The sequence below is a fragment of the Mixophyes fleayi genome, chromosome 1, assembly GCF_038048845.1.
Source record: "Mixophyes fleayi isolate aMixFle1 chromosome 1, aMixFle1.hap1, whole genome shotgun sequence".
Classification (NCBI taxonomy): domain Eukaryota; kingdom Metazoa; phylum Chordata; class Amphibia; order Anura; family Limnodynastidae; genus Mixophyes; species Mixophyes fleayi.
In genome coordinates this window covers 144,245,000-144,264,603 of record NC_134402.1, presented here as the reverse complement: position 1 = coordinate 144,264,603, position 19,604 = coordinate 144,245,000, and the positions used below count along the sequence as shown (strand labels likewise).

Genomic DNA, 19,604 nt, shown 5'->3' with positions numbered 1-19,604 from the left:
AGCAAAATAATCCTCCACCATTTTTTCTATTGTGACAGCATCCAATGCAGCAACAGTAGACATGTCTGCAATGATTGGCAGGTCCTTCAGTCCGGACCAGATGTTATCAGCATCCCCGCCAGCGGGTCTTTTAGGAAAACTGAGCTTTTTCCTCGCAGCTTTATCCTCCAAATTTTTGTTTTCCATTATATGTAGCACAAGAGAGCGTACCCCTAAGCCACACACACTCGGTAAAGCCTTTAAAAATTATATGCGGCACAGGAGAGTACCACTGGACTTATACTGCTGAATCAGTGAACTTTGTAATATTGCAGTACCACTGGACTTATACTGCAGAATCAGTGAACTTTGTAATATTGCAGTACCACTGGACTTATACTGCAGAATCAGTCAATTTTGTAATATTGCAGTACCACTGGACTTATACTGCAGAATCAGTGAACTTTGTAATATTGCAGTACCACTGGTGGACTTATACTGCAGAATCAGTGAACTTTGTAATATTGCAGTACCAATGGACTTATACTGCAGGATTGTTTTTGGATATTTTTTTTTCATTTCTTTTTTTTATAATTATTTTTTTTTTATTTTTTTTATATCTTTTTTTTTTTTTTTTTATAACTTGGGAATAATGGGGAAATAACAATACACTTAGAAGGACAGAGCACAGGACACAGCACCACTGGACTGAACAGGACACAGCACAGGACCCAGCAGCACCACTGAACTCAGAAGGACAGAGCACAGGACACAGCACCACTGGACTGAACAGGACACAGCACAGGACCCAGCAGCACCACTGAACTCAGAAGGACAGAGCACAGGACACAGCACCACTGGACTGAACAGGACACAGCACAGGACCCAGCAGCACCACTGAACTCAGAAGGACAGAGCACAGGACACAGCACCACTGGACTGAGCAGAACACAGCACAGCACAGCACAGGATATAGCAGGGCAGAGGACCACCTAACACACCCTCCCTCTACCCTGATCAATGCCTGAGTGAAGATGGCGGCGGCCAGCGGGGAATTTATAGAATCCGAGTATCGCGAGATCCGACAACAGGATTATGACTCGGAGCCTCGCTTTCAGTTTTGCAATTGGCGGGAATACCCGGATCTGTCTCGGATCCGGCTCGGATCGGCAAGGTTCGGGTGGGCTCGGATTTCAGATATCCGAGCCCGCTCATCCCTAGTATATATCCATTTTTGTTTTGACAAATTTCAGCACTGAGTCATGATCCACAAAATATACCTTCTGTTAAGGCATTCTAGACACCTGTATTATAAAATGACTGCATTCTACATCACACCGTTAACATGTGGCTCTACACTGATATCTTATCATGCCAACTACTATGGTCGCTTAGGTTAATAAAGACATGCTAACATCAAAATTGTGTATAATTTAATGTTTAAACATGTTATGGATAAGTGCATAGTTTTTGTTGCTGAAATATTTTTAGCGTTTACATAAAATGTCTCAGTTTAGAAAGTGGCATTGCTGGTACTGTTATATTTTTATTATTGCTTTTTCAGTATTAATGATCTGTTAATTTTCACACTGCAGAAACCAAAAATTTAATAATGTACGATTTTCATAAAGTAACATCTGAATGTAGTACATGACATTTTTACTAACTTTGATTGCAATGATTTTATAAATAAAATTTAAACACCTCTTTCGCATGAATATTAACTTATAAAACCTAGAGACTAAGTACCAATGGTGAATAGGAATGTAGAATAAGCGTAATTGTATATCGAGTTGCCCAGCGCTGATCAGCTGGATCCCATCCAGTCTGACTGTGGTCCTTAACTTTTAGTAAAACTGGTCTGTATTTTTAAACAATATTTAAACTAGGTGTCATGAGCCGCGGCAGTACTCACACCCGCCGCGGCTCGCTTCCTGTGCCCCCTGGCGTCCCGGCCGTCACCTTGACGACCGGGGCGTCATTTTTGCCTGCTACCCGACCGTTGCCAAGGCAATGGTCGGACGCTTTGCACTGTGGTGCCGCGTCCCGACAACAGGGGACAGCCGGGCCATGCGCAAAGCTAGTTAGTAGCCTGGAGGCTATTAAGGTTGATTTAATTATCTAATAGGGGCCTGTGTGTAAAATCAGAGCTAGGCTCTGATTGGCTGTGTGGAGTATTTAGGGCAGTGAGGTCTGCAGCCTCACTGCCGGTTATAGCTTTTCTGCCAGTCTTGCTGACCTGCTCCTATTTTGCTACTGCCTGTCCTGTGGATACTCTGTTTGGTTCCCTGTGTATGACCCCTTATTGGATTATTGGACTCTGTCTGTTTTGCTCATGACCCTGACCCTTCTTGCCTGTACCTTGGACCTTGCTACCGTGCCTATGACCCCCACCTCTGGCGTGTTTATCGATTACCCTGCTTGCCTGTGACCCTTGACCTTGGCAATCGTTTTGACTACCCGTTGCTTTCTACCAGTCTCCTGGCCCGCCGCTGTGGTCCTGCATTACCAACCCATACTACACTTGGAGCTAAGTCCTGGGGGCATCCGAGTACCAAGCTCTAAGGGAAAGGCGGCTGCTATAGGCGAAGATCTCCGTCATCTAGTTCTGTGGGTTGGTGATCAGGGCCAGCAGCCTAACACTAGGTTGCTCTTAATATTGTAGGCTGCAGCAAACAATCCATTTTTTTTTATCATGTTCAACGTTTCTATTCTCTATGCTTCTCTTAGATTCCTAGATATTTCTAAAGTACTTCTTTATCATGTATCTGTTCCCTCTTCCTGACCCTTCTCCATAATCTTCTAAGACAGTGTTTTAGCTTGTCACATAGAAACATTTGGTCTAGACAATTGCTGGTTTATGGGAATATTGTTCAACCATGGTTTAACGGGGCAGTTAGTTGTTAAAATATAACTTTTACAATCAGTTTGCTTACCATAGATGTTTCTTCAATGTTTCCATCCTTAATGTAGTTAGTTAGATCTATCTATATTACATCATACTTACTAAACATTTGAATAAGCTGTAAATGGTATTTAAAGTCACAATAAATGTATTTCATGATTTGTCAGTACCCCATGCCTAAAATATACTAACTTACATTAAGAGGTTAAATCTGACTTTCCCCACACTGTCCTTTGTATTCTACTCTTCATAAAAATAACATAAATAATAAAATTGTTTGGGCGCACTGGATGCACATTGCAAATCACAGTCTTGTGGCAGTGCAAATATCATACTTGCCAACTCTCCCGGAATGTCCAGGAGACTCCCGAAATTCGGGTCGGTCTCACGGACTCCCGGGAGAGCTGGCAAATCTCCCGCATCCCGCAATTGCGGGACTAAAATTACTTGACTCGCGGTGAATCGCGTCATTTTGGACCCGCCCCCCCCTTCCCCGAGACAAAACGGCATATTTGACGTGGGGGCAGTGCCAAAATGATGCGATTCACTGTGCCCCGCCCCCTCCCATCCTCTAAACACGCCCCTCTCCCGGATACAACTTGCCAAAGGTAGGCAAGTATGGCAATTGTATGGTCTGTCCAGTGCACTGCAGTGCACACCTACTTCCTGGAGATCCTTCTGCAAACTAAAAGAGAGCCTGCGTTTGTGGGAAAACAGAGAAATGCAAATAAGTGGGCTGTGCAAAAGTGTAAATGTCACATAATTTTTCCGGTTTGGCCTCATTTATTGCTTAAATTACTTATAAGAGTGGGAGAACATCTGAGCTGTCTTTAATACACGCAACACTTGTGTATTTTTTAAGCTTTTTTTTTACATTGGGCAAAGTGAGCCTAATAATGTGCTTCTCCACCAAAGTGCAACCAGAAGGCATCCCATCAAAAGTATCTGTCTGCTCAGCTGGTGCACAATTCAAGAATGTTTGTGGAGTTAAAATGGCTATGTGCCCTTCTGCAAAAGTAGGAACACCCCGAAAAATGTGTCCTTTCCACTCATCATCTCATTTAAATAATCTTGCTCCACAAAACAAACCCTAGTTTTTGCACTGCTCTGCAAATCTAGGCATACCAATGTGTAGGCTCCATCCTCAGCAAAGAACACCCTTCCTCTGACTAACACTCTACATCAGCAGGTGCAAACTTCTGCTTCTCTGCAAATTACGCAGCAATTAAATCTAGGTGCAATCTAAGTAAATCTAGGTGCACCAGTGTCACAGATGTTTTGCACCAGTGGGCGAAGTGGGAATTTAGAAGTGGCGGTATGGGAAATGTAATGGGAATGAATAGAATTTGATAGTTTACAATGCAGGTAATAGGAGATGTGGCTGTATGGCATACTACCATATGCATTTTCACTTCTAATAAATGAGGTCCAATAATTTCATTCAATAGCATTTGTTGATTATGTCTTAATTTATAATTCTCACAGAGCAGCAGCAATTATTTACTTATACTTCTTTATGGTTTTCTAGAATTCTAGATAACGGGTAACCTGTATTAGAAAATACATGATGTGCTTTCACTAACAAAGTTATCCTTTGTTTGCAGATGAAAAATATTCAGGTGGAAAATATAAACAAAAGACCAGACGATGAGAATATTTTTGCTGGAACTAGTGCTGCAAAAATCCTTGGGGAAAATAACCTTTCTATTCTTCAGAGACCAATTCTTATACAATGGAGTAAAGGAAAGGTAAGGAAACAAGTGGATTGTTAGAATGTTGTTGTGTGACAACTGGGTAAGCCACTAACCCCAGTACAGAGGAAATGAAGGATTTCTAAAGGGGATATTCAAGCCACCCTTTAGGAGTGGCACAATCAGAGTGCAAGGGGCATGGCTATCATTTTAGATGGTGCTAGCCAGCTCTCTAACTCCTTCCCATCACCTTAAAATACATAGGTAATGCTTTCTGTACTACTACAGCTCTACCTTCACAAGAAAGGCAATGTGAAGCAGAACATACCTCCCGACTATCCCTGTAGATGGGACAAAGTCCTACCTGAGCTAGATGGTCACCCAGAATCGGAACTGCCCCACCAGAATCAGGACAAATGTCAGAGTCTCCTGCTCTTTTTTTACCCATTCTTTCAGATTTTCAGACATTGCTTCCAGTGTCTTAAGCTCAAATTTCCAGAACTTGGAAAGTTGAGAGCATGTCTGGAAAAAGGATAAGTACATGAATTATGGAAAGTATAACAATTAGTGCACACTTTAGGCCTTCCTCCCCTTAATCAGCTCCAACATTAAATTAAAAGCACCCATGTTTAATAATTAGCCCTGTCTCCCTGCAGCTAGCCCTGACATTAAATTAATATCATTCACATTTATTAAATATACCTATTCCCCCACAAACCTGACCCAAAATTAAATTAATTATATTCAAATTTAATAACTGAACCTATTTACTCCACAGACAACCCAGGCATTTATTAATTAGTATTCACATTTAGTGAATAACCTTCCTTCAATCCCTACTTAGCTCCGTGTTCAATTATTAGACCCCAAAATACCCCATCTTTAAATTAATAGTCCATCACCCCAACTTAAATTAATAGGTCTCATCGTACCCTACTAATAAATTAAATAGTCCCTACTATCACATAAATAACTCCAACATCAACCCACCAATAAATGAATAGCAACCACCCACCATTAAATGATTTTCCTCACCCTCATCCACCCATTAAATTAATAGCTCATGCCCCATCCCTCTTCTTCCACACTTACATTAAAAGCCCCTCCCTCACACCTGCCCCCCACTCTTATATACAGTGTATCTTGCTGCCGGTGCTGTATCTTGTCTCGTGCTGTCTACACACGTGAGTCTGCAGAAGACTCCTTGTTCCCCAGACTTAAGGTGCACTACTCTCCAAAGTTTCAAATGGGCTCTCAAAATTAATTTTTTCATCAAAACCTACCAGCTCTCCTGTTGGCTCCCCCCTTCCTCCCCTCTGTGTCATTCTGTTTGTCTGCCTCTTCCCCTCTAGGTTTTAAGTGAGAGCCGGATTGTAAGAGTGTCCACCTCATTCATATCCTTCACCACAAGCTCCCCAGCTATATCCTGCACCTCCTCCCTCAGCCCTTGATCTCCACATCTGCCTAGTCTCCATACTTCAGTCTATGGCGCTGAACCTGTTAGCTGAGTTGGGCACAGGCTGGCTAATTTGCTCCCTCTTCTTTCCCATACATCTCCTGCTTTTATCTTCAAGTTGTAGTGAGATGCTACATCCCATCTTGTTCCTCATTGCAGCTTGTTTGGCTATTTGTAGCCATGTTATGGCTATATTGTATTGTCCTGTAATCTAATGTACTGTTTTGTTGTATGCTTTCTGTTTGGTGCTGCGGACACTGTGTGGAACCTCATAAATAACTTATAATAATAATAATTGTGATAATGCCAACCATTGATCGTTAGATGTCAATTTGGGCAGCTGTATGCTGACCTCATTGACCATGTGTACGGTCACTGTCCGACTACACTAATAATGCATTCTTGGGTCCATCCTTTAGCCAAAGCTCTGAATGTCCATACTTTTATCATTTGCAATCAGCCTATGCATGGGAACCTTAATACATAGCATCAGGGGAGTGCTAAGTGCTGTGTTTAACTCATGTAGAGACACAGTGGACCTTTACACAGAGATTCTAAATCAGTAAAATAGACAATTTTAACGTAATATTGTTTATGACTATTTTGCAATCCACTTTATATTAAATATCTTTCTGTCTGCTTTAGTAACTAGAAACAGAAGTTCTGGGCAGTTTCAATGCATGTAATAAAGGTCTAAGCTTTAGAACTCATGCAGGCAATCAATGTGACCTAGTGAACTTATAGAACACAAATATATTGACTGGGAGCTGGGCGGGGAAGTGCCTGACACTGTAGAAGACTGTAGAAGTTTCTGATGGTTCGTTATGACTGATTACTAGAAGTCAACTCTTGTATAATAACAGAAGTGAAGAGCAGTAAGTGCAAAATAATAACAGACACTATAATAGATTTGCCATTGAATACAACAGGCTTTTTAAAGAAATGATTGTGCCTCATGTGCAGTCTAACATATCATACAGAGTTATAAAGTACTTTCAATTTCATAAGGGCTAGATTGACAATTGTGCGTAATTTAATATATTTTGACAGTTATAGACCAATAAGTGTAATAAAATGTAAAATATTGATATTAAGATTATTTCATATTTGCAAAGAGTTTAGTATGTGTAATTGTTAGGGTGTAGAAAATGTCTGTAAACTCTTGTTCATGGAGCTAAGTAACCTTGCAAGGATAGCCCTGTCACCAAAGGTTTTGGCTCATTTAAATCATACTTACCTACTTTCTGTATTCTGATTCTGGGAGATGGGTGTGACTGGAGGGCGGGAGGGGGCGGGGCAGGGCAAGACAAATCGCATCATTTTAGCCCCACCCCCCGCGATGAAAATGAAGTTTTATCGTGGGGGCGGGGCCAAAATGCCACGATTCTGGCTGAATCGTGTCATTTAGCGGTGGCTGCAGCGGGATGCGGGAGATTTGCCAGCTCTCCCGGGAGCCCGGGAGATTGACCCGAATTTCGGGAGTCTCCCGGACATTCCGGGAGAGTTGGCAAGTATGATTTAAATTCTACAAAAATGACAGATGGAATCTGATGGGTTGCTATAGGCAACATCTCCACGTTTTAAAACCCTCAGTTTAGTAAATATACTCCTTGGTTTATCTATTGCTTTCCAGTTTGCATACCCTGACAAGATAAAACACTTATATGATAAAGTTCACCATATTGATCTTCTCCTCGTTACCGTTAATGACACTCCCTATTGAAATGTACTATATGATGAACCATATAAAATAATCTACATGTTACAAAATAGCAGCCAAATGCTAGGGAATTGTTAACTAGAACTTATTGCAAATATTAGTCTGTCTGTTTCATGCATTCCATTACGCTCTCACAACTGAACTTTCATATGTAGTTTCAGTATTGATGTGCAGTAAAACAACCTTGATTTTATCAACACATGCCAATAAAAATAATAAACGAGATATCTGTATAAAGGTCACACACAACCAATGGAAGAAAGACACATGTTCAAATCAATTAGAGTCTTATCTAAATACTGAAAAAATGTGCTTAGATGCAAGGTAAGGTAGCCCACACACACTCCTGCAATAAATTAGGTTTAATTATTTATTTTAATACTCCTAATCCAGAAGAAACAAAAGTTAAAAGATTAGTTATCATTCAAACTAATCATTCTTTTTTTAACACAGTTTTCATGAAAAATGTATTCAAGTCTCAATACTATCTGAACAAAAATAATAAGATGTAACACACAGACATTTGTGATGAAAAGCCCACACTTTAATTAACATAGATAAATTAACATTTATCAATATTCACATAAAGTGAAAAGTAGTTTTCAATCCTTATCGCAATGATAAGGATTGAACTATTTCTCACATTTATGTACAACCCTGCACAGAAACAGCAGTTCCGAAAAACTGCTGTTTCTGTGATGTAAAAAATCATACTTACCCGCCTCTTCGAAAGCGCTGTCTCCGGATCTTCTCCTCGTTCTTTTCATTCTTCAATTGCGCATGTGCAGTTCCAAGAACTGTGATCCCTCCACACATGCGCTGTCCAGCTCTGCTCTTCGGAGAAGAGCTGACAGCATTGGATTTCTTCAATTCTGATAATGTACGCCAGCTTCAAATGTTTTTTCGGAACTTGTTAGATTGCAGCTGGGAGCAGTCACCATACTGTAGAATGGTGACTGCTCCCAAAAACGAAGAGGAGTGCAAAGCAGCAGATATCCACTATATCTGCTGCGGTGCACCTTTCATAAATAACCGGAGGACACCCAGGGAGCTTAATTTCACGGTAAGTGCACGATAGTGCTTTCATAAATATGCCCCATTGTGAGCTATAAGGAACAGAAAAGACTAATAGGGTTTGCATTAGAAGAAGGTCAGACAAATTCTAAGGTCTTACCTGGGTCAAGAGGGACAATAGTTGTAGGATTATTTGTTCAAACTGTCCTCATGTTTAGTACTTGTCTGTACACCCTCTCTAGATATATAACTTTACATTGCTAAGTGGAACTGGAAAGAGGTGAAGGTTGGAGCATTTGGGAGCTATAGCTTTCTTTTAAAAAAACAGAAAACAAAACAACCCCACCCAACACAAAGAATATTAAGCTCTTAGATGTGTAGCAAAAAAAATATTTAAAAAAAAATTATTATTGCAGTACCGTGTTAACCAGAAAAATCAATGTGATGTTGAATGCTTTCATGTCAAAAAAGACAAAAGTATTATAGGAGTGATACCTTTATTGGCTAACCAAAAAAAATATTATTATGTTTGCTATCTTTCAGAGCACAGAGGCCCTTCATCAGGCAACTTTACAAATTATTTTGCCTGATGAAGGGGCCTCTGTGCTCTGAAAGCTGGCAAATATAATAATCTTTTTTTTTTGGTTAGTCAGTAAAGGTATCACTCCTATAATAGTTTTGTCTTTTTTGACACAAAAGTATTTAACATCACAAAGCTCTTAGATAGAAACCAATTTCTTCAATAGAACCAATATGTTGCATGAGTACAGAACAGCAGAAAATACTGTGATAAGGGATTGGTTGATATTTAACATAACATACAGCTGCATTTTACGTATCCAAACCAATGCTTTAGAGGAAACCGCATGGTGAAAGAAACATTTAGGAGTTTTGCAGCAGACAGATTCTATGTTGCCACATCTGATGTCCTCATTCCTGGTGATTATATGCTACTGAAGGGCAGTGAAACATCTGACAACGTGGTGAAGTGCCGATTAGGAGGTGTATTAGAATGTGGCCCAGATATGGGTAATCATCTCAGCACAACTTGAACGGTCAGCTTACAGAACGACCCTGACTGTGGGGTATTTATTCATATCTCTATTTGGAGACTATGGGGTCTATTTATGACCCTTCGTTTTTTTCTGTAGAAACTTTTCAATCCTCATCGCATAGCTGCGGTTTGAAAAGTTTCTCATATGTATTAAAAATCAACATAGGAACAGCCGTTCTGAAAAACGGCTGCTCCTGTGAAGTGTTTCACTTATCTTTCACTGGAGTCTTCTCTTCTCCTCTCTGTGCGGTGCTGATCGTCCCTCTTTCAATCTCTATGCACATGCGCCGACCGGTAACCTCGGGCATGCGCACAGAGATCCCCGAATGAAGGAACCTGAGTCATGTGACATGGAGGGATCATGTGATCCCTCCACACATGCGCTGTGCAGCTCTGCTCTTTGGGGCAGAGCTGTTTTCAGTGAAATGTTTCACTTATGTTAATGTACGCCAGCTTCAGATGGCGTACATTAACATGTAAATAAAGAGAAGTATTTCATCTGCCACACTTTAATACATAACATTACTGAGCACTCCCCATACATTGTTATGGGGAGTGCTCAGAAAAACACTAATAGATGCAAAGCAACAGATATCTGAGATATCTGCTGCGATGCTACTATAACACATACTGATTCACCAGTAAAACACTTGTTTTCAGGGATTTTCAAGGGGGGGGGGGATTACTTTGATAAATAGGCCCATATATATCCTGCACATACAATTGACTGATAATCACAGTAATTTTCAGGTGGTAATAGACTTTTATTAGCACAATACATGTAATCCATTTGCTTGACGTATTATGTGTGAAATCGTGTGGAAAAAAAATAGAAAAAAAATGTTTTAAACATACATATTTATTCATTATCTACTGTATATATTAATAGCATAAGCACGACTTTTATGAGTAACTTATTTCTATGATGCCGTTGTCTGAGCAGGGCACATCATATACCAAATGCGGTATGCATTGGTTGCATCGTTTCAGAGTTATTTCGCAAAAACGTCCACCCGCCAATTACAACTATGCATTAACATTGTCCTCTGAAAAATGAAACAGTTGGCAAAACACTTATGCACCTGCTGGTTGCTCTGGAAACTGTGACAGTTAGGGAACTCTCCCTGTGAACCTGTTGGGTGTTCTGGAACATGTGACCTGCTGGGTGGTCTGGAAACTGGGACAGTTATTTGCAGCCCTCCTGGTTGACCTGGAACATGTCACTTGCTGGGTGGTCTCGAAACTGTGATAGTTATTTGCAGCCACCTCAATCACCAACTGCTATGTTATTTCATTATTCACTTATCGTTGCTTTGTTTACAACAAACATGTCATGAGGCTGCCCTCAAGGATGTCAACATGGTGGAACCCTTACAGATCACCCAGAGTGCGCAGTTTAAAGATCTTACATTCAAAAGAATTCTCATCACAATCAATGTATAACAAAAACAACTGATACACCACTTGCATAGGACATGACGTATTCGCCACAATATTACTCTTTAGGGCAGATTCAGTGGACCATGTTACTCTTGAAACTAATGTGGCATGCGCACTATTACCGTTAATAAGGTCATTTTAACCCGGATTTCTGCTTGAGCAAAAATCACCTTTGAAATTACCATACTAATGGTAATAGTGCACAGGTCGCGTTACTTTCGAGAGTAACGTGGTCAATTGAATCTGAACTTTTGTGTCCTATGGATGTGCAATGTGTGAACTGTGGTGCCCTACACTTTTTGGTAGAGGAGATTAACGGCTATTTTTCAGACTGCTGTCACAATGGAAAAGTTTAGTTGCCCGATGTGGTTGTTACACCATATTTAGCAGAACTGTTTATGACTAATATTCTCAAATTACCTACTCATTATCTCCATAATATCCTTAGTTGCAACTCTGCAATGTAAATTCGATGGAAAAACTTATACATATAATGTAGTGTATAAAGAAATTCTTTAGTTCCCTTAATATAGTGATTTATAATATACTTATTTATTCATTATACTCCATTGTTAACATTTCTACATGTAATGTAGTGTGTAATAAAGCTGTTGAATTATCTTAATAAAGTAATTTAGTGATTACATTTCACTTAAATTTAAGGCGGTTACCCGCCAGATTTCCCTAGTTATAGTATTAAGAGTTGTAAATTAATTTACAGAAATTTTTTTTTGCATGCTTTCTGATGGGATTTTATATTGTACATATACATGTGCATATCCTGCACTGTGTTTTATCTGTCTGTATACGGTAAGTAATGTATAGCCAGGTCGTACTTATATCCAGATTCAAATGGAAACTTTTCTTGAGACCTGCTTTTATCTGAATACGGGCACACGTGCGTAAACATTATGTGTTACTTTTTTAAAACGCAAGTTGCGTTCGAAGATGAATTTGGCCCATGTGGTTGCTATATAGTGGACTGTGTATATTATTAGTGTGTGCACATGTAGAGTTGAGAGCAAAATGAGCTTATATCTACTGAATAGCACTAAGCTCTCTATATATATTGTGTGTATATATATATATATGTGTATGTATGTATATATATATATGTGTGTATATATATATATATATATATATATATATATATATATATATATATTATGGATAGCAGCAGGCAACATTATTATTATTTTAAAATGGTGAATTGTTTTTTTTTTTTTATTGTAACCATATTTGGCACCTGCATTTTGAGGGGTATTTTATCCTCCAATACCTTTATTCTCCGACAGAGATTGTAAGATTTCTGACATATAGTGGGAGAGGCACATCAGGGTTGGGATCTGGGGACACAGAGTGAATTGGATTAATTCACTAATAAAAATAGACTTCTCTGATGAACTTGTAAAATGTAACATGTGATCCATCCCCTCCCATTGTTGTTGTTCCTCCCTCCTTTCCCGTTCACTTGTTAGCTTTGTAATTATTTTCTTACCTTGTAAAAACAACAAATTCAATAAAAATGTTATTGTTAAAAAAATAAATAGAAAAATTGGATATTATATATCTCTATTGTTAAACCTGGAAAGTACTTAAGAACACTGCTAAGGTGAAAGGGTACGCCCTCACTGCCTCCCTGGTATGTTGGTGGGACAGCACAATGAAATGGCCCCATCCTAGTGCTGAGAACTTCAATAATTATTTATTTCGGATTGCACCTGATCAGGATATTAACCACATGTAGAAAGAGTGTCGGTTGATACTAAGGGTTCTTATTAATACTTGTCCTTTATTTATTTTTTTACTTTATTTTTTTAACACATGCATACAAAACAGGCGACTTGGTGACCCTCTATTCTACCATACCAGTACACTTTTTGCCAATAGCATGAGGGATGTAGAGGATCAGTGAAGTTTTTATTAAATTATAACACCAGGGTTATTAATAGTATACCACTTCTTGTCACTCAAGCTCCCTCCCCCAGCTTAACTGATTGATAAGGGACTTAGCAACCAAATAGAGACCAATTTTTTTCTTAACAACTACCCAACACCAGGGAAGTAGCAGGCTAGAACTCCTAGCATTAGACTGGAGGCTAATAATTTTTGTCCCCATCACTCTAGTGGTCTGGATTATCACTGGATTGTCCAGTACCACGAAGTGCCCAATGCTAGGTTGGAATAAACTACTTTCCAATCATTTCAGGGGATGTGGTTTGGCTACATCCTGGTCCCCACACCTCTCCAGACCATTGCCAGTGGACTAATGGACAGTGAAGAGTTTAGGTCAATTTGACTGTTTTAGAACTATTTGGACAATAATCTCAGTGTGTATGGGCCCAAAAAGAGAGCAGATCCTGTTCAACATGTTATCAGGATCTAAGTATGCAGTCCTTGCGCGACTGTGTTAATACCAGTGCTAGTAATTTATCAAATTGAATCATTTGACCCAAGATTTGGCCATACACATGCATGAACATGTATGTATGTGTGTATGTATGTGTATGGCCAAAGCTGTCAGGAATTCAGCCTGTTGTACTATATTTGGGCACATTTGACCAAATCGTTATCCAACTTAACCAATAAGTATAGGAGCAGTCCCACATTTGTAGCTGTGTAAGTCTTCCTCCAAATTAGTAATTAGCTTGGAAACAAAACTGAAGGAAAAAATCTCAACACTTAAATTGTGAAGTGAGCAGAGACTATTTTTTAGTTGCTCTAAGTTTTGTTTCTTTTAGAAACATTTCTTGCACTTTTTATTCAGTTTTGCCCAAGCAGCGAAGAGTCATATCTTTTGGGGTAGAAACAATACAAAGTTTTTTTGATCTGGTTACAACAAAAAGTGTTACAAAATACATGTTACTGAATGATTCTCATGTGTAAAAAATATATACTATATCATTTTTTACTTTTAATTCAAAGTTCATTGTTGCAATTTATGAGTCATCATATACAGGATAGGTTACACTGGGATAGCAGAAAGCACAAAGGGTAATTCCTGGTGTAATGCCGTGTAATCATATCTCCTTGTGCAGTTAACAATAAAATAAGTTGTAAGCATGAAAGTACAGTGATTACAATTCTATGAGTCACAATACTAGTCTGGATATCTTACAAGAATTGATAGTTAAAAATAAGTCTTAACAAAAGTTGCAGATTTGCAATGGAGACTATTGGGTCTATTTATTAAACAGATAAAAGCTCGAACTCCAACAAAAATGCCCTATCTATATGAAAGGGTCATCACCAGTGATATCAGTGCTATCTCTGGCAGTTGGCCCAGCTGGATAAAACATTCACCGGGTCTCATCAGCAAAAGCTTCCCCATGGTTTGAACATATTCTTGGATCATTTCTATAGAAAAACATCCCTATTGCCAGTCGTTAATAAATAGTCCCGTATATGTGAACTATTTTTCAATTGTAAATAAAACAATTTGAAGATGGTTTTATGTATTACAATGTTTAAACAAGTCATAAATCATTTTTTCCATTTGCCATTTGTGTCAGCAGATGTGTCAGTACACCAAAAAGGTTTGGAATTCCTTGTTGATGTAGTAGGCTGAGTGAGATTTTGAGTTATATTTACTAAACTGCAGGTTTGAAAAAGTGGAGATGTTGCCTATAGCAACCAATGAGATTCTTGTTATCATTTCTTTAGTACATTCTACAAAACGGCAGCTAGAATCAGATTGGTTGCTATAGGCAACATCTCCACTTTTTCAAACCTGCATTTTAGTAAATATACCCCTTTGTCTGTTGAGGTGTTTTCAATTTGTAATTAAATCAAATATAATTCTTCAAATTGTTATAGTATTGTGTGAACTTTTCCTTTGTTTATTTCTGGCAGTTGATTTTTCTGTGAAAAACTGTTTTGTATCTTAAATAGCAGTCTTTAAAACTTTACGGTATGTTTCAAATCAAGATAGTGTAATTGTAATACTTGTTCTTACAAGAAAATAGTGACAGATGAAGGTGATAATCCTGGAGGTAGTCACCTGTCCTTTTCTTGCATGTGTGTGTTGTCCGTTGGCAAAGCATATGTGAACCTAAGTATAGAGCTGTAAGAGGGATTTTGGATTCCTGTGGCTGCAGCAAACTCTACCCATGGCTCATAAGTGTTATAATCTGATATACTGAAAAGGCAGCAATCTGCATTCTGCTTATATAACTTTGTACAGTTAGACCATATAGAAAAAGATGCATATATAGCAAAAAAAATATTTAGCATACCAAAGTCAACTGATTAATTTGTTTTCTTTAAGTATTTTTAGTTGTTTGACCACTTTTTTTTCTGCATGACATACACGTTTGTTTTGAGAAGCATGACACTCATCCCACACGTCTGGGCCTCTGGTAAAATCCATCAATGTCAGAATACGTGACACAGTCTTCTAATATTATTGAGAGGTTTGGGGCAAATGACATACTTTAAATCCATTTTTGATATATAACTTATGAATTGTTATATTATGTCTTTATTTTTTTTACATTTTAATTGTATCCAGAGACCTGAACCGTAGATTGTGTTGAAATAGTAAACACAATAGAATGTTTTTTAGCAGTCCTTTTTGTGTGTGTCTGGTATACTTCGGCAAGGGAAGTATTCTACGTTGATGGCACCATATGGGGAAGTGTCCAGGGGCGCACGCAGGATTTTAAAAAAATAATAGAGAGCTGCTGCGCTGCGCAGCAGCTCCGTTTCGGCGGCACTGTACGGTACAGCTGCCGCTGCGCTGTCAAAGAAGTGTTTGTGGCGATGCACAGCCGCGGACGCTTCTTTGACATCGCTGCGGCTGCTGTACAGTACAGTGCCGCTATGTAGGGGAACTGTTTAGCCCCCGATCTTTGCGGAGGGGGGGGGGTTTCTGGAGAACCAGAACCCCCCCCTGCGTGTGCCCCTGGTGTCCTTAGTAGTGTAATGGTTATGGGCTCTTTTTTATTTCTATTTCCCTCATTGATTCAGAAGAGACTCTCTAGATCTATGTCTTTTCCCTACACTTTATAGTCATAGCATCTTTTCAGCATTAGTACTAGTATTACATTATTACCAAACACCAAACTAATACACATTATCAAGGAGCATATAGGGCAGATGCGATCTGGGTCTTCCTTCCACCTTCACGTCCTCTAGTGAACTGTGGCATTCCTGTGGAATGAGCTGATGCTGCTGTAATAGTGTAATAAATGCTGTTTTCCAGTACCCAGGAACTGAGTCAAATGCCCACATTGCAGGAAACAGAATCTGTGATTGTGAGACCAGATCCAGCCATAGTGGTGGAGAGCATTGTGCACCATTACATTGGGAAAAAAGAACTGATAATTAGTTTTAATGGCTTTTACGGGGTAAAAAAACAATAACATTTAAAAAGGAAAAACTATTTAAATGTATTTTAAACATGAGGTTTCATAAAGTAGTTTATTATTTTATTGTGATATGCAGTGAGTATTCATTCATTAACGCTTCAGGCATCACCAGCTCTAAATATTGTCCTGTACTTTCGCTATAAAAGCTCATGTCATTCTGCATTGCTTTGAAATAAATGCTGACTGTCAGAAGAGTTCTGTTATCATTTTTTTTTTTTTTATTCCTGGCACATTTTCAGTGTTACAAAGTACAATTTCAGATATAATTGCATATTCTTACAGTAAAGCTGTAAGAATACAAAGTCCTTAAGTGTAAGACTACTCATGACAACACATAAAGCTTCAGTCCAAAGACTACATGATTGATGACACGTCACTGGATGTGATTTAAACATTTGACCAAACTGGTGAATTTAAATGTAGTTTGAACATGTACATATTAAACATTGTTCTTACAGGTAACTAAAATAAGGGTGCTCTCTTAAATGCAAGATGCTTCATTCATACCTTTTTTTGTTTAAAATTAAAATGGTTTATGTATCTCAGAACAGCCAATAGTACATGTGGTGTCAGCCTCAAATACTATTTCACTGACAGCAATAGAAATAATTACATCTATAAACTGCAAGAATGTATTCACACTCTGCTTAAAGCAGCGATTCCATGAAAAAAATGGATGTGTTTTTTAACATAAATGACTGTGGCAGGCTAGAAGAAGAATTTTGTTTTTTACCATTGCTTTTTTTCTTCAGGTTGCTATTAATGATTTTTGATTCTGAACTACCATGGCAACCACAGTCACATGGCACATGATATAGTGAGCAGAGAGGCTTTGGAACAGCCCTCTGTGATGCGTCTCCACTGTAACACCCCTCCCCCCCCCTCTGCCATTGCATCACATACTGAGAGCTGTGAGTCTGTGTGGCACACTGACTGTGTCTGAATCTGGCTGACATTTTTATTTGCCAAAAAGAGCTTTTGAAAGGAGATAATAGTTTGTGGGGGAATAGATAAGAAAATTACTATCATGTTTTAAAAGTACTTAATTTGCTATTTAAAGGAAATAAAAAGTCTTCTATCTGGGATTGCTGCTTTAACATATCAAAATCATATTAGACTAGAAATCTGTATGCATTAAATGCAAGCAACGTTACCAGAGATATAAAATGCACGTCCTCTACTTTTTATTGTTTATTTTGCCTGATTACCAAATGTTTGTTTGTTCCTTTAGGTTAAAACATTGTATCTGTACCAGAATGAACCCACGACCCTTGCAAACATCAAGAGAGGCTTGGCAAGTCTGTTCCAGATTCAGCTCAGCTCTGGAACTGTCACTGAGGTAATGGTCTTGTAGTATGTGGGCAGTCAGCACAAGTGGCAGCTTGTGGTCTAGCAAGAAACAAGTTAGGCTGTCCAAGACCTTGGATCTAAGATTCCAACATAGATTATCTCCTATGCCGGTGAGGTTTGTGGGTGTCTAGGAAGCACAATATTGGATGAGGAGAATCATATTCTGATGGTGGGTTGGAAATAAATTATGAAATGAGTAGGTTTGTACATGAAATTTAGCACTTGTGTCATAATATTTTTTTTGGTAATGTCAGCGGCATGTTAAGGGAGATGTCTGAGGGTTTTCACAGAATATGACACCTCATGCCACACAATTATAGAAAAGTCTGGGAGTTGGGATTTTAGATACAAATCATATTCCAAAAAGTCAAATAAAGTCAATTAGTATTTCTATATCAGCATACATCCGCATAATGTTAATAAACTGGTGAAATTAAGAGGACTTGCTGTTTAAAAGGTAATGTGTGAACGTCCTTCCCACAGTATATGGTTGTATCTAAGTATTCCATAGGTCACACTCTTCCCAGAACAATCAAGGGATTTACTGCTTGAAATCATGAACTTAAGCAGTACAGATACACTTATCAAATGTGTCTCTAGTTGTTGTGTATGAGCCCTCAACGACTTAATCAAATGTTGAATGGTACTGCTTTAAATTACTGTATGATTAGGTAATGATAGAACTGAGAATGGTCAGTGATGAACTTTGACTCTACAAATAGACCTCCAGATGATCCAGCTTCTTGGCCTGAGACCCAGATATAAATAATTTAACTACTCACATCGACCTTCAAATCGCACAAAATCTAGTTGCTTGTCCACCTTTAGGATGCTGATTTTCCAGTAATTTAGACTCAATGCGCACTGTACTACATGTATCCTGAAGAAAAAAATACTGAATTTTATTTGCAGTTTCCAAAATGGGAGACTAAGTATGTCATATACTGCCTGACAACTTAAATGATTGAAGACATTTAAAATAGTTCATTGAGCAGTTCAATCCCAAGTAAAAAATACATACCAGTACTCTCTTCTCAGCACACATCATAAGAAGAAAGATTCAGCTGAAGAAATATTCAGAGATCAATTTACTATGCAGAATATAATCATTTGGGTACTTTATTTTCCAGGCTGATGTTTCCGGTAATTGTAAAGTTACCTATCAGGCACGACAGAACCAGGTGACCAAAATCAAGGATCTTGACAGCTGCAAGATTTCAAAAACTGGGTTCACCAATACTAACAAGGTATAAAAAATAACATACTGGGCCTCTATTGCATATAAAATACATGTTATGCATACCATGTTATCCAGCTCCCTTAGCATAGGGCTAAATGCCTTTATTACTTGCTATAGTCTACCAGCCCCCTTCTGAAAAACAGTAATGGTTGAGGTTTAATCCAGGAATGGTAACTTTGCCAACCTGCTGTTCATCATAATGGCCAGGATGCCTACATTGCTTGCTATGGGCAACACCCACCTACACTTTTCCTTTTAGAAACCCATTAGTCTGCAACTTCATGGTGCTTATGGTTACCAGTAGGTAGCGCCATCCAATTCATACCTAAAAAAGTCCCAGAGAAGCCAGATTTGAGCATTGAATACAACATGGTGCTCAGCAGTCC

At 38.7% G+C, this 19,604-nt stretch overlaps 1 protein-coding gene across 2 annotated transcripts in view; it reads left to right on the top strand.

The window, feature by feature from the left end:
* MTTP (microsomal triglyceride transfer protein) overlaps nt 1–19,604 on the top strand; it is a 125,087-nt gene that overhangs the window by 67,330 nt on the left and 38,153 nt on the right. For both annotated transcript variants that reach the window (XM_075201263.1, XM_075201255.1), the window contains exons 3-5: nt 4,489–4,632; nt 17,860–17,967; nt 19,109–19,225. In XM_075201263.1, the coding sequence (XP_075057364.1) occupies nt 4,489–4,632; nt 17,860–17,967; nt 19,109–19,225 (369 nt within the window). The remainder of the gene's footprint in view (nt 1–4,488; nt 4,633–17,859; nt 17,968–19,108; nt 19,226–19,604) is intronic.